General features: G+C 46.7%; 1 protein-coding gene across 1 annotated transcript in view; it reads left to right on the top strand.

The window, feature by feature from the left end:
- Positions 1–15,063: 15,063 nt before the first annotated feature.
- TOP1 (DNA topoisomerase I) overlaps positions 15,064–23,223 on the top strand; it is a 77,575-nt gene continuing 69,415 nt past the window's right edge. The window contains exons 1-2 of the mRNA XM_068263595.1: positions 15,064–15,279; positions 15,771–15,795. Of these exons, the coding sequence (XP_068119696.1) occupies positions 15,247–15,279; positions 15,771–15,795 (58 nt within the window). The 5' untranslated portion in view covers positions 15,064–15,246. The remainder of the gene's footprint in view (positions 15,280–15,770; positions 15,796–23,223) is intronic.

The raw sequence follows: 23,223 nt of genomic DNA, 5'->3' as shown, positions 1-23,223 counted from the left end.
GAACACGGCCATAGAATCACATACAAAACTGACAGGACCAGAAATGTACAGATTTATGTGTGAACACGGCCATAGAATCACATACAAAACTGACAGGACCAGAAATGTACAGATTTATGTGTGAACACATCTATAGAAACACATACAAAACTGATGCCAACTGTCAAAACCTGACAGGACTGGACTGGACACCTTTTTATGTGTAAACCAAGCCTTACTATCTCACCCACTCTCCATGCCTCTTGGCCCTGGCTGATAACTCAGAAGAGTTATGCCTATTTACCATTCCCCTTGGATTTATCAGTACACGGCTAAAGGTATATACCCAGGGCAAGACTTTATACAAGATTTTGTCCGACAATTATTAGTTTCGTGTGACTTTGCATAACCATTGTTTAAAGGACAAGTGCAGTGAGAAGAATATGGAGGCTTCCATATTTATTTTCTTATAAATAATACCAGTTGCCTGGCAGCCCTGCTGGTCTGTTTGGCTGAAGCAGTGTTTAAATCACAACAGTTTGAATAACACCAGAAACATGCATGCAGCTAATCTTGTCAGATCTGACAATAATGTCAGAAACACCTGATCTGCTGCATGCTTGTTCAGGGTCTATGGCTGAAAGTATTAGAGACAGAGGATCAGCAGGATAGCCAGGCAACTGGTATTGCTTAAAAGGAAGTAAATATGGCAGCTTTCATATCCTGCTTGCTTCAGTTGTACTTTAATGAAAATGTGTTAAAACGATGGTTAAAGATGGCCAAACTAACCACAATGATTGTTCATTTCACATAAGGAACGATCGTTCAACTTTCCGCTAAAGTCAGTTAACTTTGGCAGAAGAATCACTGGGTTTGAACGATCAGTCATGCGACTGCTCATGTTCCGTTGAACACGTCCTGCCGGTCACAATGTTGGAAGATCGATCAGGGAACGATCGTTTGGCAGAGTTCCCTGATCTGATCTTCCCTTGGGTACATACGTAGCTTCTGTTATGCAAAGTATACTCACCAGACCCATCTACATGTACAGTATTTTCTGTTACTTTAAACCCGTGGTTGATGTCACAAACGAAATACTTGTAATGACACCCAGATTTATATACCATTGTACACTCTGGTGATAAGTGCTCCAATAAACTTTATTTTGTGATTCAGCACTTGGTATATGTACGTTTATATAAACTTCCTGTTTGCGCTAAAGATGCACAAGTACAATTTTTATAAACATCCATTTTGGCCATGTTTGCCCTTACCCTTTCAAATCCTCACCCATCTCTCTCAAATGTATCTTGAATGCTAGTTGAGTTCTGTATCGGGTTCACATTTTATTAATCTAAATCTGAGGCCTTGGCATTTTGGAATGTCACGCTCCCAACAAGAATCCCTTGCTACTTCAGTACTATTATGCCTCTAGGCTGGCCCAACTTGCACAATGGTGCGTGGGATTACATGCGCGCCACCCTGTCAAGCCTAGGTTTGGGTATGTCAATTAGATGATGGTTTGAGCTGCATGTATTGAAACCCTCCTGGGTTAAACAGGTGGACCCTTATCGATTCCATGGAAGGGCTTATCCTTCTTTCTCAAAATTAGAATGACCAATATTCTGTTACCTGGTTGGTGTGGATGGAATTCCAAAATTCACCGAAATATAAAAACATTACGATGTCTTGAGAAATCTCTACTGATATAGCTAGACAACTTTTTTTTTTTCTTTCTTTCCTACTTTCCTTTCTTTTTCCTCTAAATTCTCCTTTTTGGCACAGGGGGATACCTACTCTAGTCTGTCTGTTTTTTACAAATGAGATAGGAACTTGTTTCTTTCAAAGATATTGTTCATGGTAATTGTATTATGATGTCTGGGTTATATGATTCTACTACTGGTTGTTGCCAGGGGCCTAGCAATAGGGGTTGCAGAGGTTGCGACCGCATCGGAGCCCCTAAGGGCCCTGCATCAACTACATTATTAGCTCTCTATTGGTCCTGTGCTAATAATAGTCACTTCTATAGATAATTTGAATAGTGGTAATCATTAACAAACTGTTCCCCATCCCCTTCTTGCACCTCTGACCCTGTAGTTGCCATTGGCAGGTTTTGGTGCGTCATATAAATTGTTATGTATACAGTGCTTGGGGGGCCCCAATGTAAAACTTGCATCGGGGCCAACAGCTCCTTAGCTACGCCACTGGTTGTTGCTAACCCTTTCAAAAGGATCTAGCCCTGATAACTTCTTACCGTTTTGATTTTGCTGCATTTAGCTAACATTGGTTGGTGTTGTTCTGTTTGTATCATTTTGTTTTCTTTTTGGCAATAAAGCTTAATTGTAAAAAACAACAACATAAAATGAAGAAATGAGGTGACTAGGAGGCAGCCTGAGTTTCCTACTTTCCCATTGGCTCACTGTTATGGACCACACACCCCCTTTTGAGGAATGATCAGTCTCTCTAATACTTGAGTCTTTGATAAAGTGACTCAAACCAAGATCTGGGTCTTTTATACATAGTTACATCGTTATTTCGGTTGAAAAAAGACATACGTCCATCGAGTTCAACCAGTATAAAGTACAACACCAGCCTGCTCCCTCACATATCCCTGGTGATCCAGAGGAAGGCGAAAAAACCCTTACAAGGCATGGTCCAATTAGCCCCTAAAGGGAAAAATTCCTTCCCGACTCCAGATGGCAATCAGATAAAATCCCTGGATCAACATCATTAGGCATTACCTAGTAATTGTAGCCATGGATGTCTTTCAACGCAAGGAAAGCATCTAAGCCCCCTTTAAATGCAGGTATAGAGTTTGCCATAACGACTTCCTGTGGCAATGCATTCCACATCTTAATCACTCTTACTGTAAAGAACCTTTTCCTAAATAAATGGCTAAAACATTTTTCCTCCATGCGCAGATCATGTCCTCTAGTCCTTTGAGAAGGCCTAGGGACAAAAAGCTCATCCGCCAAGCTATTATATTGCCCTCTGATGTATTTATACATGTGTAACGATCGGTGTAACACAGAGAGGATCTGATCATCGATGATCTGCAGTATCACCGAAAATACAGATATATACCCGATTATTGATGATCTGCAGTATCACCGATAATCAGATATATTTCTAACCTCTGGACACCTGAGAGATATGAGTGTTTGGTGCAACAGTAATACTTTGAGGAGAGCACCCGTATAGCGGGTGCAAGGCAGTAAGAGATACTGCTCAGAGAACAGATTCCTTCCAATGGCCTGATGCTCCCCAAGGGGCGGAGCCAGGCTGAGAGTGGGAAGGACCAGAAAGTGAGTGACACCTAAGGTGAAGTGTCACTGACAGGTCTGTGAACTATCTTCCAACAGGGAAGATAGTTCTCGAGGTCGGACAGGCCAGGTCGGCAACAGACAGACAGATCAGGTACAGTGACAGGAGACAGATACGGAATCTTTAGACAAGCAGGGTTCAGCAACAGAGTATCAGATATAGCGAAGTACCAAATCAGAGATCAAGAGAGTGGTCAGGAAAGCAGAAAATCATAACAGATAATAATGCCTAGTCTTAGGTGTGAGCTCCATGATCATCAACACCCTGGAACTAGTCTGATATATAACAGAGTGATAATACAGTTCCCTAGTCTTGGGTGTGAGTTACTTGATCATCAACACCCTGGAACTAGTCTGATATATAACAGAATGGTAATACAGTTCCCTAGTCTTGGGTGTGAGTTCCTTGATCATCAACACCCTGGAACTAGTCTGAAGTATAATAGAATGGTAATACAGTTCCCTAGTCTTGGGTGTGAGTTCCTTGATCATCAACACCCTGGAACTAGTCTGAATAATAACACAGAAAATATCACAGATTCTGACAAGGTCTGAGTGCTACCACGTAGTGATCGCAACGCCAGACACCAGAGAAATGAAACCTGATAGAATTGTCAGCTAATCGGCTGGATCAGCTGACACCCTTCTGACTGTCATAAAGGCTCTGCCTCTCAGCGCGCGCGCGCGTCCTTCTGAACCTGTGTGGACTATCAGTCCCAGCCACACCAGACATGTGTTGTAATGTATCTGCTGGTTTGAACGCGGGGCCAGCCGCACCGCTGTCAGAGCATGCGGCGGTTTCCCCGCGTTCAGCCATACTGCTAATGGTAGACCCATGCGTGCAAACCGCCGCGTCGGACGCGGAATCCGACGCCCTGTTCACTGGGCATGCGGCGGTTTCTCCGCGCTCCGTCAGGCTAGTGGATGCCATGTTGGACGCGGAATTAGCCGCCTTACTCTGAGTACTTGCGGCGGCTTTTTCGCGTTTTCTCACAACATGTTAATTAGATCCCCTCTAAGGCGTCTTTTCTCTAGACTAAATAGACCCAGTTTATCTAACCTTTCTTGATAAGTGAGACCTTCCATCCCACATATCAATTTTGTTGCTCGTCTCTGCACCTGCTCTAAAACTGCAATATCTTTTTTGTAATGTGGTGCCCAGAACTGAATTCCATATTCCAGATGTGGCCTTACTAGAGAGTTAAACAGGGGTAATATTATGCTAGCATCTCGAGTTTTTTTTTCCCTTTTAATGCATCCCAAAATTTTGTTAGCTTTAGCTGCAGCTGCTTGGCATTGAGTATGATTATTTAACTTGTTGTCAATGAGTACTCCTAAGTCCTTCTCCAAGTTTGATGTCCCCAACTGTATCCCACTTATTTTGTATGGTGCTAGACCATTAGTATGTCCAAAATGCATGACTTTACATTTGTCAACATTGAATTGCATCTGCCATGTATGTGCCCATATAGCCATCCTATCCAGATCCTGTTGCAATATGACACTATCTTCCTGAGAGTTGATGATTCTGCACAATTTTGTATCATCTGCAAAAATAGCAACATTGCTTACTACTGCATCTACTAGGTCATTAATAAATAAATTAAAGAGCACTGGACCCAGAACAGACCCCTGTGGGACCCCACTGCTAACAGTCTCCCATTTTGAGTACGATCCATTGACCACAACTCTTTGTTTTCTGTCCATTAGCCAGTTCCCTATCCATGAACACAGACTCTTCCCCAGTCCTTGCATCCTCAACTTTTGCACCAGACTTTTGTGGGGAACAGTGTCGAAGGCCTTTGCAAAGTCCAAGTATATCACATCTACAGCATTCCCAATATCCATATTAGCATTCACTACCTCATAAAAGCTGAGCATGTTAGTCAAACAGGACCTGTCTTTAGTAAACCCATGTTGATGCTGAGAAATAAGATTATTTTCTACTATGAAGTCATGTATAGTATCTCTTAGTAACCCCTCAAATAGTTTGCATACAACTGATGTTAAGCTTACAGGTCTATAATTTCCTGGATCTGATTTTTTGCCCTTCTTAAATAATGGGAAAACGTGGGCTGTACGCCAATCCACTGGGACTCTGCCAGTTGCAAGAGAGTCACAAAAGATAAGATAAAAGGGTTTATCTATAACTGAACTTAATTCCCTTAGGACCCGAGGATGCATGCCATCCGGGCCGGGTGCCTTGTCTATTTTTAATTTATTTAGTCTTGCCTTCACTTCTTCCTGCGTTAAGTATTTAATATTACAGTTAGAAGATTGAGACTCTTCCGCCTCTGTAGTTTGCAACAGTGCTGTTTCTTTTGTGAAGACAGAAGCAAATAAAACATTTAATAACTCTGCCTTACCTTAAAATATAGAGAAACCGAGAGCCCAATATAGTGTAGTATGTTAAAACATAAACGAAGTAAGGCAAATCAGTGAGAAGAATATACTCACAAACGTGGGTTACCACACAGGCAACCACTGTATATGCAGGTGAGGAGATTTGACCTGTCCTCACTCAGGATTAAGAAGTCGCTCTCTGTAGATGAGAAAAAGGGGTAGATCACCCCTCCACCAGGGGTGGACACGATTTTGCAGTAGGAGAACAGAGGCGCCAGCAGAATAAAAGTGGATAAAACCTTTAAAATTTGCTTGGAGGAAGCGGTGGACTTACCTCCATAAAGCAGACACGAAAGACTGTCTGAAAAGTAGCAATCACATTTATTATATGGTACCCCAAAAGTGCAACGCGTTTCGCAGGCCGAGCCCGCTTCATCAGGCAATAAAGTGGGGACAAAACAGAATTCCAGCAGTAGCAGGTGTAGCGCCTCAGTCTCAGTAATCATTAATTGGTCCTGTGCTCATAATAAGCACTTCTATATATACTTTGAATAGTGGTAATCATTAACAAACTGTTCCCCATCCCCTTCTTGCACCTCTGACACTGTAGTTGCCATTGGCAGCTTTTAGTGCGCCTTATCAATTGCTATGTATAGAGTGCATGGGGGGCCCCATTGTAAAACTTGCATCGGGGCCCACAGCTCCTTAGCTACGCCACTGAGTCTCTTCCCTCTTGGGAACACACAAGGGAGGGCCTTCAACCCTGTGAATTTTTCATTATTTTCAAATATGACATTTTATCTAAGACCACCTGAGGAAGAACCTGGATTTTAATCCCTTACTGATTGGAACTGAATTCCACTCATACACTCATAGACCTGGTTTAATCACTGCCATGTATTCGGAGGTTTGGTATTGTAAATTAGCAGAGGTATCTCTTATTATTTGCGGGCCTGAGCACATCAACCATTAATTGCACTATTAGAGAGAGGGTATAGAATTTTATTTGATTGGTAGAAGATTCCTGCCCTCCTGGCTAAAGCATAACTGTGAGTTTAAAAATGAAAAAAGATAGATACTCAGCCCAGTGGAGGGGAGCCTGTGGACAATCCAGAGGCCTCCACATCCTTCTCACCCCCACCGATCCAGCACCGCCCAACCCGCCACCTTCCTCAAAAAGGGCTTGTCGACGGAGCATTGCAGTACTGCACATGTGCAAGATGGCCTGTGCAGCAGCACAGAGCTTAGCCTGAGCCAAACTGGCTCTGTTTTTTCAACTGAGCTTTGTGGCTCTGTGCTACTATACAGATTTGAGCCATCCTGCACAGTCCTGCACTCGTTCATGTACAGGACCATGGGCAAAAACTTTCAGGGTCACTCAATTTACCCTTAAAGAGACACTGTAACATCAAAAAGTTCCCCTGGGGGATACTCACCTCGGGAGGGGGAAGCCTCAGGGTCCCAATGAGACTACCCACGCCGTCCTCTGTCCCACGGGGGTCTCGCTGCAGCCCTTTGAACAGTGGCCCGACAGATCCGACAGCTTGTTCAATATTTACCTTTCCAGGCTCCAGCGGGGGCGCTGATGCGGCTTTCGGCTCCGAAGTGGACGGAAATACCCGATCTCAGTCGGGTCCGCTCTACTGCGCAGGCGCCGGAGACTTGCGCCTGCGCAGTAGAGCAAACTCGACAGTGATCGGGTATTTAAGCCTATTTCGGAGCCGAGAGCCGCCACAGCGCCTGCGCAGGAGCCGGGAAGGTAAATATTTACATCGCTGCTGTTCGGAGGGCTGCAGCGAGACCCCCAAGGGACAGAGGACGGCGTGGGAAGCCTCATTGGGACCCTGAGGCTTCCCCCTCCCGAGGTGAGTACCCCCCAGGGGAACTTTTTGAAGTTACAGGTTTTCTTTAAGGCTCGTTCACATCATACGCGCTTCTGTGTGCATTTGGAAGCGGGTATGATGTGCGACGCGCAAGAACGGCAGAAGGGCATAAACAGCCCTTCTGCCGTTCACATCATATGCGCTGCTCAGCAGTACCATGTGCTATGATGCGCTTGCGTACTGCTGCATGCATTCTGTCCGTAAGCGCAGCACTGACCCATTCACTGTAATAATTGGGATCAGCGCGTCATGATGTTAGACAGGGAACACACTTCACTATTTTCATGCACATTTTCTGCACAGAACTCATGTTAATCAAAGGGGTAGAGAAAAACTCACATCCTGCATGATAATTCTGCTAATTTTGTCAGTTTTCTGTATCAATTCCATTAGCTGCTGTGAAAAAACACATACCTTTTTCTGCATATAAACACACATGGTATGCAGAAAATGTATGCAGAAAACCGAAAGACAAGTGTGTTTCCTGTCTTATATTACATAGATTTGGTAATATTGGATGAAAAAGATTGGATCATTAGTGGCCACCTAAATGCTAGGTTCGCAGTGGTCAGTTGCATAATACATGTGTTTTAATGATTGTATACTGCAAGGTAGACTGGACTTAGTTGGGTGAGGTCCGGTATTAGTCACGGAGAGACATAACAACAAAAATTGTTTAGGTGATACCTTTAATGACTGAATGTACAAGATTTCTTTGCAAGCTTTCAAAACTTTAAAGGGAACCTGAAGCGAGTAAAATTATTTACAATAAACACATGATGTAGCTGCAAATGAATATTACATACTAACCTCACCGTCAGTTCCTTTCAGAAGCTCACCATTTTCTTCTTACAGTGATCTCTTCCAGTTCTGACAATATTTTGACAAAAATGAAATATACCAGTTGCTGTCAGTTACAGTGGGTTGCAAAAGTATTCAGCCCCCTTGAAGTTTTCCACATTTTGTCACATTACTGCCACAAACATGCATCAATTTTATTGGAATTCCACGTGAAAGACCAATACAAAGTGCTGTACATGTGAGAAGTGGATCGAAAATCATACATCATTTCAAACATTTTTTACAAATAAATAACTGCAAAGTGGGGTGTGCGTAATTATTCGGCCCCCTGTGTCAATACTTTGTAGAACCACCTTTTGCTGCAATTACAGCTGCCAGTCTTTTACGGTATGTCTCTACCAGCTTTGCACATCTAGAGACTGAAATCCTTGTGTAATGATTGGTGTCAGCACGCAGAGAGAATCTGATTATTGGTGATCTGCAGTATCACCAAGAATGCAGATATATACCCGATTATTGATGATCTGCAGAATCACCGATAATACAGATATATTGCTAACCTCTGGACACCTATAGGTATGTTAGCGTTTGGTGTAACAGTAATACTTTGAGTGATGCACCTGCTGAGCAGGCGATATAACAGTAAAGAGACACTGCTCTGGGAGCACAGGAACCTTCCAGCAGCCTGAGGCTTTCCAAGGGGAGGAGTCAGGCTGGAGACAGGAAGGGCCAGAGAGTGAGTGACACCTAAAGGTGGATGTCACTATCTGATCTGGAGACTATCTCTTAAGGGGAGAGATAGCTCTCGAGGTCGGGCACGCCGGGTCGGCAACACACTGACAGATAAAGTACAAAGACAGAAGGCTGATTCGGTATCCAAGTCAAGCAGGGTCTGGCAACGGAATATCAGATATGCGAGGTACCGAATCAGAAGACAGAGGAGTAGTCAGAAAAGCTTAAGTCATAACATATATCAAACAATGCCTATTCTGGGTGCGAGGTCCTTGGTCTCAGCACCCCGGAACTAGTCTGAAGTATACACAGATGATAATACAGTTCCCTAGACTGGGTGCGAGGTCCGTAGTCTCAGCACCCTGGAACTAGTCTGAAAGATAACACAGATGGTAGTACAGTTCCCTAAGCTGGGTGTGAGGTCCTTGGTCTCTACACCCTGGAACTAGTCTGAAGGTATAACACAGATGATAACACATTTCCCTAAGCTGGGTGTGAGGTCCTTGGTCTCTACACCCTGGAACTAGCTTGAAGTATAACACAGATGATAACACAGTTCCCTAAGCTGGGTGTGAGGTCCTTGGTCTCTACACCCTGGAACTAGCTCAAGCATAAACAGAATACAATTCAAATAATCTGGCTAAGTGTGAATTCCCAGGTCCACCTGGTTCAAACACACTGAAGGATCTGACTAGGTCTGAGTGCTTCCACGTAGTGATCGCAACGGCAGACAACTTGCAAGTGACCAGCAGGAACTATATATGGAGTAGTGCTCTCCAGCACCACCCCTAATTGCTCAACCAATAGTATCCAGCTCTGGAGTCAGCTGATCGGCGTGGTCAGCTGACTCTTCCTGCTTAGTATAAGAATTCTGCCTCTCAGCGCGCGCGCGTATTCCTAATCCTATGTGCACTAACAGACTCAGCCACACCAGACACACGCTGCCGCGTGCAAACCGCCGCGCTGGACGCGAAACCAGCCGCCTTACTGTTGTTGCATGCGGCGGCTTTTCCGCGTTCTGCCCTGCTACCAAGCACACGCTTCCGCGTGCAAACCGCCGCACTGGACGCGGAGTCAGCCGCCTGCTCAGTAGCACATGCGGTGGCTTTTCCGCGATCTTTCACATCTTGCCCATTCTTCTTTGCAAAACCGCTCCAGCTCAGTCAGATTAGATGGACAGCGTTTGTGAACAGCAGTTTTCAGATCTTGCCACAGATTCTCTATTAGATTTAGATCTGGACTTTGACTGGACCATTCTAACACATAGATATGTTTTGTTTTAAACCATTCCATTGTTGCCCTGGCTTTATGTTTAGGGTCGTTGTCCTGCTGGAAGGTGAACCTCCGCCCCAGTCTCAAGTCTTTTGCAGTCTCCAAGAGGTTTTCTTCCAAGTTTGCCCTGTATTTGGCTCCATCCATCTTCCCATCAACTCTGACCAGCTTCCCTGTCCCTGCTGAAGAGAAGCACCCCCCGAGCATGATGCTGCCACCACCATATTTGACAGTGGCTATGGTGTGTTCAGAGTGATGTGCAGTGTTAGTTTTCTGCCACACATAGCGTTTTGCATTTTGGCCAAAAAGTTCCATTTTGGTCTCATCTGACCAGAGCACCTTCTTCCACATGGTTGCTGTGTCCCCCACATGGCTTGTGGCAAACTGCAAACGGGACTTCTTATGCTTTCTGTTAACAATGCCTTTCTTCTTGCCACTCTTCCATAAAGGCCAACTTTGTACAGTGCATGACTAATAGTTGTCCTATGGACAGAGTCTCCCACCTGAGCTGTATATCTCTGCAGCTCGTCCAGAGTCACCATGGGCCTCTTGACTGCATTTCTGATCAGCGCTTTCCTTGTTCGGCCTGTGAGTTTAGGTGGATGGCCTTGTCTTGGTAGGTGTACAATTGTGCCATACGCCTTCCATTTCTGAATGATCGCTTGAACAGTGCTCCGTGGGATGTTCAAGGCTTTGGAAATCTTTTTGTAGCCTAAGCCTGCTTTAAATGTCTCAATAACTTGATCCCTGACCTGTCTTGTGTGTTCTTTGGACTTCACAGTGTTGTTGCTCCCAATATTCTCTTAGACAACCTCTGAGGCCCTCACAGAGAAGCTGTATTTGTACTGACATCAGATTACACACAGGTTTCATGTTGTTTAAATAAGATTTATAATTTTCTAAAACTCTAAATTTGTTATTCCTGGTTAAGTATATCAAGCCCGAGTACTCCCTGGAACCATCAGACGTACCCCCTGGGGACACGTACCACACGTTGAGAACCTAGGATTTAGGGTAACAAGGAGGGGGACGGAGTAGAACGAGGGGAGCGGGGGGCTGCATCTAATACATGCCTGCTCCCCTCGCTTTAATTACCCTTTCAGTTCTGGTATCCTTAAAAACAGAAGGTATCTGCTATTATTCAGGTTGAAGTGGGCTCCTGAGTTGGCCCACGTGCACTGTAGGTCACCTCAGAGCTCTCTCCAAGCAGAATAATAGCAAATACCTTCTGTATTAAGAAGGCAAATTTATGTTTTGCATAGCATTTTACAGGTAAGAGGTATTTTTTGGTCCTTTGTAGCCCCTTACACACTCCCAGAAGTTCTGGTTCACCGTGAGCTTGCTGGGCAATCTGTTATTCACTAAGGGCTGGTTCACACGGACGGCAGGCGGGGCTCTGGGGCTGGAGGCCACGTCGTCTTGTGCCATCTCATTCGGGGCGGCGGTACAGCGATCGTCGGCTTCCCATCGCAATTGGCGTTTTTTGGTCCCCGCAAACGGCGACTAGGCGACCCTAGATGCCGCATACGGCTTCTGGGGTCGGCTGAAACAACGGGGAAAATCAGGATAGAAACGCCATGTTTGCGCAATCAACGGTAATCGCACAATGCTAAACGCTCCCATTCACTTGCGCTTTTCTGAGCGCTTTGTGATTTGAAAAGCTCTTGCTAATGTAATGCTATGGGTGTGATCCCACTTGAGCGATGTGATTTTATAAAAATCCTCCATAGCATTGCATTAGCAAGTACTTTTTCAAATCGCTGGCGCTTAGAAAAGGCTGCTAGTGGGTTTGAGCCCGTAATCAGTAACTGTTTGGCACCTTTCACAAATAACAGATTCATGTGCGTTTTCCATTTTTTTTTTTTTAATTCACATTTGCTGCACACCCAATGCATGTCAATAGCATTGCATCTGACTTATGTTGTGCCATTTTTCAGATGCAATTTTTCTGCAGAAATAAAATACATGTAAACATGCAGAAAGCCTACATGTATTGCTTTTTTTCTTAACAGAAAAGCAAATCAAGTATAAGGTAAGTATAGAGAAGTGTAAAAATATACAAGAAAATCGCATCCGATTTGAAGATACTTAATTAAAGAGACTCAGAGACAAACATAAGTACAGCTTTCAAACTTACCCGGGGCTTCCTCGCGCCCAATAAACATGTCTAAGTCCTACGCCGTCCTCCCCCGGTCTGCCGTTCAGCCGCAGTGAGCTCCGTTACCAGCCTCAGTCGATGCCAGTCAGGATGTACTGCGCACGGGCAGAGCTCCCGCACATGCGCAGTAGACCCGGACTGACGTCACTGAGGCTGGTAATGGAGCAGACCGTGGGAGGACGGCAGGGGAGGACTGGGACCTTTTGGCCTGGGGGGACAACACAAACTAGAGGCCCGTTTCACGGCACCCCCAGCCCAAAGCCATATCTTTCTTGTGTGCAAATCTTCAAATTGTGATGACTAACAGCCCCAGCCACACACACACACACACACACACTATGTACCTGATGCCTAACCCCATTTCTCCGCACAATCTACCTGTCTGTGTCTGATGCCTAACCTTAAAGGAGTTATCAGGCTTTTTTTATGAAAATAAGTGCTACTTACCCAGGGCTCATCCAGCCCCAAGCTCCCAGCATGTCCCTTGCCGCAGCTCTGCAGTCAGCTGTTCGCTGCCGCTGCCTCTCAGCTCCTGGCGATGATGTCAGGCCGACTGCGCCTGTGTGAGCGGCGCTGTCAATCACCGCCACATGGACCAGAGCGTACTGTGCAGACGCAGAACTACTGCACCTGCGCAGTACACTCCGGTTCACGTGGCGGTGATTGACAGTGCTGCTCGCACAGGCGCAGTACAGGCCGACATCCAGGTCGGACTGGTGCCATCGCCGGGGACTGGGAGGCAGCAGCAGCGAATGGCTGACTGCATAGCTGCAGCGAGGGACATGCTGGGAGCGTGGGGCTGGCGGAAGCCCCGGGTAAGTAGCACTTATTTCATTAAAAATGCCTGATAACTCCTAACAACCCCCCCCCCCCCCCCCCCCCCCACACACACACACACACACACACACACACAAACCTACCTACCTGGTGATGCCTAACCCCACTCCTGCCCACCCACCATACAAACTACTTGTCTGACACCTAACCCCCCCCCCCTCCAACTACCTGTTTGACAGTGCCTAACTGCCTACCTCCCCCCTCCCCTGCCGCCAATCACACCACAAGAAGAAAAAACGTTCCCCCTCAGGCCAGGGTCAGAATGGGGATGATTATCACACAAAAAAAAAACTCAGAGGGCACTGGCCTGGGCAGAGAATTGAATTTGACAGTAGTAGCAGGCAGGCAGCAAAGTGTGAGTAACTCAGTGACAAGAAGGGAGAAGAAGTACAGAAACAAAACTTATAAAAACCACCTTCTCCTCTGGCAACCTGGACCCAACCTCCTCTATCCTCCTGTCTCCTCAGTCCTACACCTCCTCCTCCTCCTCCACAGCAGCAAGCAGCTATAGGTGGCATCTCCGACTCCCAGCCCCCAGAGTGTCCGACTCCTCCAGCCAGGACAGCCAGCCAGCCACTCGTAGCTGCAGCTCCAGGCCCCCAGCCCCCCCCAGCACAGAAAGCTGAAGAGTGAGACAGCTCACTCCGATGACACCTCAGGCACAGCAGCACAGGGGAGGACTGTGTCCGACTCCTCCAGCCAGCCACTCGTAGCCACAGCTCCAGGCCCCCAGCCCCCCCAGCACAGAAAGCTGAAGAGTGAGACAGCTCACTCCGATGACACCGCAGGCACAGCAGCACGTTGCGGGCGGCAATGGCTCCAGGCGGGGGGCGGAGTCAAGCAGGGTCAACCAACCGGGCCGGAGAGGACCTAAGCTATTTGTGTCCTTGTGCCGCTCACATCCACCGCAGGCGCAGCCACGCACAAGGGCACACCATGGCCGGCCGCCTCAGCCCCTTCTCTGATTGGAGACGGGAAATATCGCGCGAGGTTGCGATCCCCACTGCGAACCGGTCAACTGCGGTATGTCTGTGGCCGCTGCGTATAGCAGCGGCTGGCCCTAATTACTTAAGATTTGGGCGGCCCGGGGGGCAATTGCCCCCCGTCCCCCTGGGCCAGTCCTCCCCTGGAGGACGGCATGGGACTTAGTAAGTATCAGAGCTGTACTTATGTTCGTCTCGGAGTCTCTTTAAGTCTCATCTACACGGTACAATTTTTTCCATCAGATAGATAGACGGATCTATTCGATGGATCTAATAAGAAATATCTTATCGTGTGTAGAGGTCCAAATTGTTTCAGATCAATTTTGCGATAGATTTTGCTTCGATAAGTAAATGCAATCCCGTAATTTTATTTGTGGGTCGATCTTGGTGCTGATGGAGACACAATTTTTCCCCAATTAGACGTCTTTCTAATCTAATCTAATAGCTATCTATTCAGACAATGCATCTTGTATGGTGTATGTCCAGCTTATGGTTAGGTTTCCAGTGGTATCCTTCCTCTTCCAGTGGAGATCACACAGTAGCAGATGCGGGCGTCTTGCATGGCAAGCTACAAAAGCCACAAGGACGCGGTCACTACAGTAACTGCCTTGCCGTGACATATCAGGCAGTAGGAGCCGGGAGTGACCTCCCTCCATAGAGCAGCAGCTGAAGGATCGGAAGAGGCGGCTCGCACTCTGCTTTCTCCCCTCCTCGTCCTTTTAAATCAGATGCGCTTGCGCAGTGAGGCTAAATCGGGACTTAGTAGTTACACAATCTGCCTCACGTCTCATTTCGCTGCTGCTTCTCGGCTGTGCCGGCTTCTTACCCTCAGCCACACAATACAAGAGTGCCTAGCAGTCTTCCGCCTCCAGTCTCCTTACTGTGCCTACATCTCATTCATCCCCCTGCCCCTCTGCTGTGCTCCCTCCGCGAGGATGAGTGGGGATCATAGTCAAAACGACTCTCAGGTAAGCCGATCACCCCCTGCTGCGCCCCCCCTCCGACCTGCACCCCGGCCACATGGCAGAGCAGCACCCCCCACAAGTCATTACTCCAGATCCCCCTGACTTCTCATCAGCCTCGCGCTGTAGCACTTATTACATTGTAACAAGTTACGTTCCCCAACAGCCATCCACTGATCCTCTGATTGCCCAACAATCTCCGTGTATATGAAACGACCCCTCTATTCCTGCCCACCCCAAATTGCCGGCTAGTCCTTAGACTGAAAGTTCTCCCCTCTAATGATCCCCCATGACAGCAATGTCAGCTGCCTAACACTATTTGGGGTGACTTTTTAGGGGGTTCACCCTTAGGCAATCAAATCCCAATCCATAGACAAGCTGTCCATTAGATCTGATTAAACTGGGGGGGGTCGATCGATGTCCAATGTTTAGAACCCCTCTGTTAATGTAGCCCCTCTTTTCCTGATTCCTCTCTCTTTACCTTTTTTTTTCCATAGATCGACGCGAATTTCCGGGCAAACGGTGAGTATTTGGGGTAGCCCGGCTGATCGGGTAAATGTTGGGGTGCAGTGTGTTTGGTGATGGGGTGTGGGCCCCCTGTTTTCCTCCTTCAGTCTCTCCCTCCCCCTCCTCTCGCTCTCCTTCCTCCTCTAGAAAGGGCAGACATGGCGTCCAGAGACTAAGTCCCGTCTGCTTGCTTACCGGCTCCTTTGTTCACCTCTAGAGCCTCCTATCTCAGCCATCCCGGCATATAAACGCCCCGAAACCCAATATTATGGTTCAGGCCGAACCGATGTCCCCCTCCCCGCCCTCCTGGGGGAGCCAGACCCCGGTTTCCTGCGATTTTCCCCGTCTGAAAGTCAGCTTTCAGTCGGTGGGGACTTAGTCTCTGCGCCATTTTCTTTTTCTCTGCCTCTCTCTCCCTGTGTCTGTGTGTGGCTCGGGCCTGGGCTGCGGGGCTGACATGGCTGCTGGTGGAGGCCTGCTCTTCAGCTTCCAGCCTAGCACAGCCCTTTCACTGTGGATTCCTCACAATACCTCCTTCTGTGTGCTGTTTGCTTTAGGATCACTAATAAATTCTATAGATATCATTACCAGTAAGCATGAATTCTGTACTGAGTACTTCTGTTTTGTTAATGACTTCACTAATCTTTATAGATCTTCTATAGTAGCCAGTGCTTGGGGAATTTTAGTGTGCCATGAGGCAAATTCTAATGCACCTTCCTTGTGGCTGGGGAAGATTTCATTATTATTTCCTGACTTTTAGTAGGTTGTGAAAACTACGCTTTATTTGTGAAGGTACTGTGACAATGACTCAGTCCTATTTAAACTAATTATATGGTGCGATTATACTCAGGAAAACGTAACCTGTAAAATTATAAGTGCTTTAGTCACAGGTGTGAGCACAAGATTTGAAACTTTGAAGATGGTACATAATTGGGTGTAGGAACTTCATACTTTGGGGGGGGGGGGGGGGGGGGGGGGTTACGTGGTTATAGTTGCTAGAGATATGATGTAAAATTTTGACTGGGCAGGGTCTTTTTTTGCTTTGCAATTATTGGAATTAGCAGGGGTTGAACTGAAAGTTTTTATACGGGCTACTCAACTGTTCCTGTAGGGAAAGAAAGTGGGCACTAGTCTACTTTAGGAGACCCAGCAGGAAACCAGATAGGGAAATTCAGCTAATGTGATTGGGTGGACGGCACCCTCTTGAACTGCTACATTTCCAATGTCAATCCCTGCCATGTACTGATGAGGACCAAAAGTCCGAAACAGGCTGTCTACATGTGGGGTTGATGTGGCTGTGTAAAATCTAAAGCTATAGGCTTGCTAAACACCAGCGGTTCTGGATGTTAGCCTGGCTTACAGGGGTGAAAATATATAATTTGCACTGTGGGTAACTACAAATGTTCACTTATAGCTGAATTATTGCAAGTTTCCTTCTGTTTTAAGAAGGCAAATTACACCAAGCAATAGGTTGTAGTAACAAACAAACAGAACATTTATATTGCGCTTTTCTCCTGACGGACTCAAAGCGCCAGAGCTGCAGCCACTAGGACGCGCTCCTACTGAATAGGTGCTGGCTTACTGAACAGACAGAGCTGAGATTTGAACCCCGATCGCCTGTGTCAGAGGCAGAGCCCTCAACCATTACACTATTCAGCCAATCACAACGCTTTGTGCTGTACTGTGATTGGAGAACCTTTTCCTATTAGGTTTCCTGATACAACCCCTAAAGTAGACTCGCGTCAAAAAGAGCCCCTTTTAGATACTTGCCTCAGTAGAGGAAAGTCTCTGTATAATCCTCTGCACCGGGGCCCACTGGGGATGCTCCCTCAACCACAGTATTCGCTCTTCAGTGGTGCTCTCCTTGTAATAACTTCTACAAATGCTTTGAATAGAGCTAATCATTGCTATACTTCTCCCCTTCTCTGCTTACACCTTATATGAATTATGTATAGAATGCTTGGGGGGGTCCAATGTAAAACATGCACTAGGGCCCATAGCTCCTTAGCAACGCCAGTGCCTCCGTCTCTCTCACCTCCGCCGCACCAGTTCTGGGACCGACCTGAACTGCTTTAACAATGGCTTGACAAAAAGTGTGCACGATCGCGCTCCCATACGTGAGAAAGCACAAGACACCTTCACAGTAGCATGGGGCTACTCTGCAGCTCTGTGCTACTGTGCTGGCGTGAGGTGTTCTGCGTATGTGCTCGTTAATGGACAGTAGCATGATTGCAAACTTCTAGAGGGTCTTGGTGTCCAGCTGTGGTCTTGAACAGGACATGGGAGGCCTCTGGTGGATCCCCTCTACCAAATTAAATGTAGTCTAAAGTGAGAATTTAAAAAAAAAAAAAAAAAAAACTTAAAGAGAACCCGAGGTGGGATTTAATTGTTACTGGGGCACAGAGGCTGGTTGTGCACACTAAGACCAGCCTCTGTTGCCCCATGGTGTGCCTCCATGTCCCCCCTGCTCGCCGCTATACTCACGCAACGTGTCGCCAGCACAATATTTACTTAAGCGCTGTCCGTCAGCGCCGCTCCTCCGCATCGGCGCTACCCGCCCGTGTCTTTTCCCTCCCGCTGATAGGAGGGAAGTGACACGGGCGGGTAGCCCCGATGCGGGGGAGCGGCGCTGACTGACAGCGCATAGGTAAACATTGTGCTGGCGATGCGCTGCCTGTCGCCAGCACTGCGGGGGGGAATAGCGGCGCACAGGGGGGACATGGAGGTACACCATGGGGCAACGGAGGCTGGTCTTAGTGTGCACAACCAGCCTCTGTGCCCCAGTAACATAATTAAATCCCACCTCGGGTTCTCTTTAAGGAAGGCTCTGGGTCCCTGCATTTTCCTGCTGGCTACCCCGCTCGCAGTCTATGACCCATGTGTTGTAGACTGCTCTCTTACGCGTTGGGCTGGCCTTGTGAGTCTTCAAAAGAACTCGTGCTTCCGCAGTACAGAGCCGCCGGTCTTCGGGAGCCCGGGTGCTTCCAAAGACTTACCAAGTCTCCCACAGTGGGAGATGCAAACGGAGGAGCCTGTGGTGAAACAACGCCATCAGGAGAAGGCTCTGTAGGATCCAGACACCAGAGCCTTCACTCTCCTTAGGTGAGTATCTGGTTTTTTGGGGGGGGGGGGGGTTTACTTAACTTCGGACTTAGAGGAAGCATCAAGCAAATTTTCCTGCCCTATGATATACTTACTGCGGACTTCCTCCAGACTCTTAAAGCTGGCATGTCCCACGCTGCAGCTCAGCTCGCAGCCACCTGCCCGGAGACTGCACCGTGTGCCCAGGCCGACATCCTCAACTGTGCCTGCGCAAGCGCCGCTGTCAATCAAGTCCACATTGTCTGCAGCGTACTGCGCAGGCACTGTAGTTCTGCGCCAATGCGGTACGCTGCAAACAATGTGGACTTGATTGACAGTGGTGCTTCACGCAGGCACAGTAAGGACGACCTCGAGGTCAGCCACTGCACCGGCAGGGTCCCTCGGGGCAACGGCTGTGATTGGCGATGCGGCGTGGGACATATCTGCTTCAATGGGCTGGAGAAAGCCCCAGGCAAGTATATCATGGGCAGGAAAATTTGCTTGATGTTTCCTTTAAAGGGAACCAGAGACGAATGGCCAGCTAAAATAGAAAAAGATTTTATACATACCTGGGGCTTCTTCCAGCCCCATAAGCCTGGATCGCTCCCACGCCGCCATCCTCCGCTTCCTGGATCCGCCGGTACCGGGCCCGTCACTTCCGGCAGACGCGTCCAATTGTCCGCATCACAGGGGCTCCCTCCATACCCGTACGCATGCGGCTGCGCAGTAGGCAGCCACATGCGTAACTGTATGGAGAGAGCGCCCTGTGATGTGGAGTATTGGCCGCGTTCGCTGCCCGACTGGCGGTAATGACGGGACCCGGTATCGGCGGAGGACGGCGGCGTGGGAGCGATCCGTGCGTATGAGGCTGGTTCCCTTTAAAGCTGATCCAAACCAAACATTTTTTTTTTTATTTTTTTTAATTCAAAATATTTAGTTGCACCACTGACATATACAAAGATAAATAAACACTCCTTCAAGCCTATGAGCATTTTAGTGCATGCTTTTCACCCTTCTCTTTTCATAACTAGGGTTATACAGGTGGTATCCATTAGCAAATCTTTCTTTGCCGGACACCTCCTACTCCACCAGTTTGCCGGATTCTGTCCCGGCAATATGAAAGGAAGGGAGGGGTTCCTCCAATAAATGTAAAATCTTTTATATTGGTCATCCTGCAGCTGAAAAAAGGCTGCTATCTATTATTATAATTTAGAAAATAGATTTTATTTCTGAAATCTTGTATTTTTAATTTGGGTCCACTGATAACTGAAGTTATAACTGAACTGATGTATATGGATGCTGCCATATTTATTACCTTTTTAAAGGGAACCTTTACTTGACAGAAAGTTTAACTTACCTTGGGTTTCTACCACCCTCCTGCTGACGTCCTGTTCCCGCACCAGGAATAAACTGATCCTTCAGTCCCACGCAGCGAGCCAACTTAATTTTCGCTGATGTGAGGACCTGGCCGCATGTGTCCTCACTCACGCCAACTCGCACATGTGCAGTATGGCGACGAGAGCGAACGCACGCGGCCTAGGACGCAGTCGACTGACAGAAACGAAACTGGCTCACTGCGGGGGACTGAAGGATCAGTTTGTCACGACGCGGGCACAGGACGTCTGCAGGGGGCCGGTAGAAGCCTCGGATAAGTTTTAACTTGTTTTTTTTTTTTCTTTCTTTCTTTTGCCTGTATGAAAATTGGTGCCAACAAGAGCATGCCCGAAATTGGTCGCATGTATAATTACGACATGCTGCAAGATGTTGGGCCATCGTGGTTGATCAGGTGCATGGCGGTAACAGCCAGCGATATTGGGATAAGCAAGCCTTTATTCTTTATAAAGACACTCCCTGAGGGCTCGTTCAATTAGTATTCGCGTTGGAAGTTTTTTGTAGCAATTTTTTTTTCCCGATTCCCGCCGCTTGTGTGGGTGTTCCGTTTTTTTCCAAGTGTTGGGTTGTTTTTTTTTTTTGTTTTTTTTTTTTTTTTTATTTACTCCCTGACGCAAGTCAGGAAGTGAACTCTTTGACCAGGAAAATAATAAATACAATGTATGAATTTTTAAAACCGCAAATGAAATTGCTGCACAAAGCGATTTTGTGAGCGCTTTGCATTTCTCCTATACCTTCCATTGAAGCGGAATTGCCTCCAAAATGGTCCAGACACCGCTTTGCTGAACGTACAGCGCACGACCTGCGCTGATATGAACCTTCTCATAGACAGTCACTGCACAAGCTTTTGGGGTGATTTTTAAAATTCACTAGCACGTGAAAAAATGGATTAAAACGCCTCCAGTGTGAACGAGCCCTGAAAAATATTTATAAAAATATGCTGGCCAGCCTTCCTGCTTGCCGTACACTTTTTTTGGGCAGTTGGACGGAGCAACTGCCATTCACTATATGCTTTTGAAAATAAAGAAAACCCTGCGAAGCTGCTGCTCCTCGGGACACAGAACTTCAGAACAGCAGCAGCTTCGCAGGTCCCTGGAATGCAGACATCACAAGGTCCGGATAGTCATTTTGTTGGATCACTGGTTCTATGAAGCACAAACCACTTCTACTATCCACTTGGTTGCTGACTAGCACAGGCGGTTACTGCCCTGCAATGCTGTGTAATGCCATAGCTAACTGGGGTGAAAACACAAAAGGTTTTCAGCAACAGGTGCTCGAAGGATTCTGGATTAAATTTCGTTTACTAATCGTGATACAAGTGGTTGGAGCCTGATCATTGGTTATCTCTGTGTATGTCTACATAATTTTTTTTTTTTTTTTTTTTTTTTTGCGACACTGGTCCTTTAAGCATGTGACTTTTGTGTTCTTATTGGAGGCTGATGACTTTAACTATAAGCCCCCATACACATGCATGCAGTTGGGGGGCAATTTTAAAGCTGCAGCTATCAGGTTGTGGAAACCGCTATCTGCCACAGCTGTCTTTACCACAGTGAACAATGGTGTGCGATTATTAACAGCTTGTTATGCTTTTAGGGAGTTTCTTTTGCAATAGAGGAACCTGAATGACATGTTCCTGTATTAATCAGGGCTGTGGAGTCGGTCCAAAAATCCACCGACTCCTCAGTTTAGGATTCCTCCGACTCCTCTAATTTGCATATTACAATTTTGTTGATTAAAAGTATGTAACATGAAATTCGTCTCTTAACTGCCAAAGCTTAGGAATTTTACAAGACAAATGAAGTGAGAAGGATATGTAGACTACTGTATTTATTCCCTTTAGACTAAAACTAGTCCTTGGTAAGAGTACTTGTAAAAGGTACAAACCGGAACAAAGAACATCTATCAGGCCCTAGGCAATGTAACTGTGGGTACATGTAAGAATGATGTCCAGGTACTCTGCAGGGGAATGAGGAGATTGTAAACAGACAACACCTCTGTGTTCAATGTGCACAGCATTCTCAGTGGATTCCCTGCAGCTCTGTGGGGAGTTTTATACATACCTGGGGCTTCCTCCAGCCGCCTTCAGGATAATCAGTCCCTCGTTGTCCTCCTCCACCACCTGGATCTTCTGCTATGAGTCCAGGTACTTGAGCAAGTCGGGCGTAGTGCGCATGCACACACTCCGCCGCCAGGAGCATACTACACCTGTGCAGCACTATTGCGCAGGTGCAGAATGTTCCTGGCTATGGGAGCGGCATGCGGCCAGACAGCGCTGACTGGCTGAATTACCAGGACTCATAGCAGAAGATCCGGGTGGTGGAGGACAGCGAGGGACTGATTAGCCTGAAGGGGGCTGGAGGAAGCCCCAGGTATGTATAAAACTTTACTTTTCATCCGTCTCAGGTACCCTTTAATTTGTAGTCACCAAACCAAATTTTAACAACATATCAAATTATTTGATTTCATCAGCAAAGGGAGTTCATACATTTGCATAAATCAGCATCAGTGCAGAATTATTTCCATCTCATTGACCATCTCTATTAGTGACACGGCTACACATCAGGCTTTATTCTTACAGCATAGATGTTATTTAGTATATATAAGAGATTCCTGTGTACACATCATATATACAGTCACAATCAGATGTGTATATCTGACCTTAAAAATACGGGGACTGCTTTATTGAAGCAGCACAAGTAACTAATTTTGATTGGTTTATTTCATTTTTGTGGACTGAGCACAGCTATTATTGTGTATATATACATTATTTTTAAAGATAATCTGTACTCTAATATTCTTACACTAAAAAGCATACCATTCTATTCATTATTTTCTCCTGTGCCCCTCTGTGCTGTTTCTGCCACTCTCTGCTGCAATCCTGGCTTGTAATTAACAGTTTTAGGCAGTGTTTACAAACAAACTAACCAGCTTGTAATAGGTTCACGTAAACAGTGTGTGAGTCATTCAGAG

Source organism: Hyperolius riggenbachi, chromosome 12 (genome assembly GCF_040937935.1).
Source record: "Hyperolius riggenbachi isolate aHypRig1 chromosome 12, aHypRig1.pri, whole genome shotgun sequence".
Classification (NCBI taxonomy): Eukaryota; Metazoa; Chordata; class Amphibia; order Anura; family Hyperoliidae; genus Hyperolius; species Hyperolius riggenbachi.
This window is presented reverse-complemented; position numbering and strand designations above follow the sequence as displayed.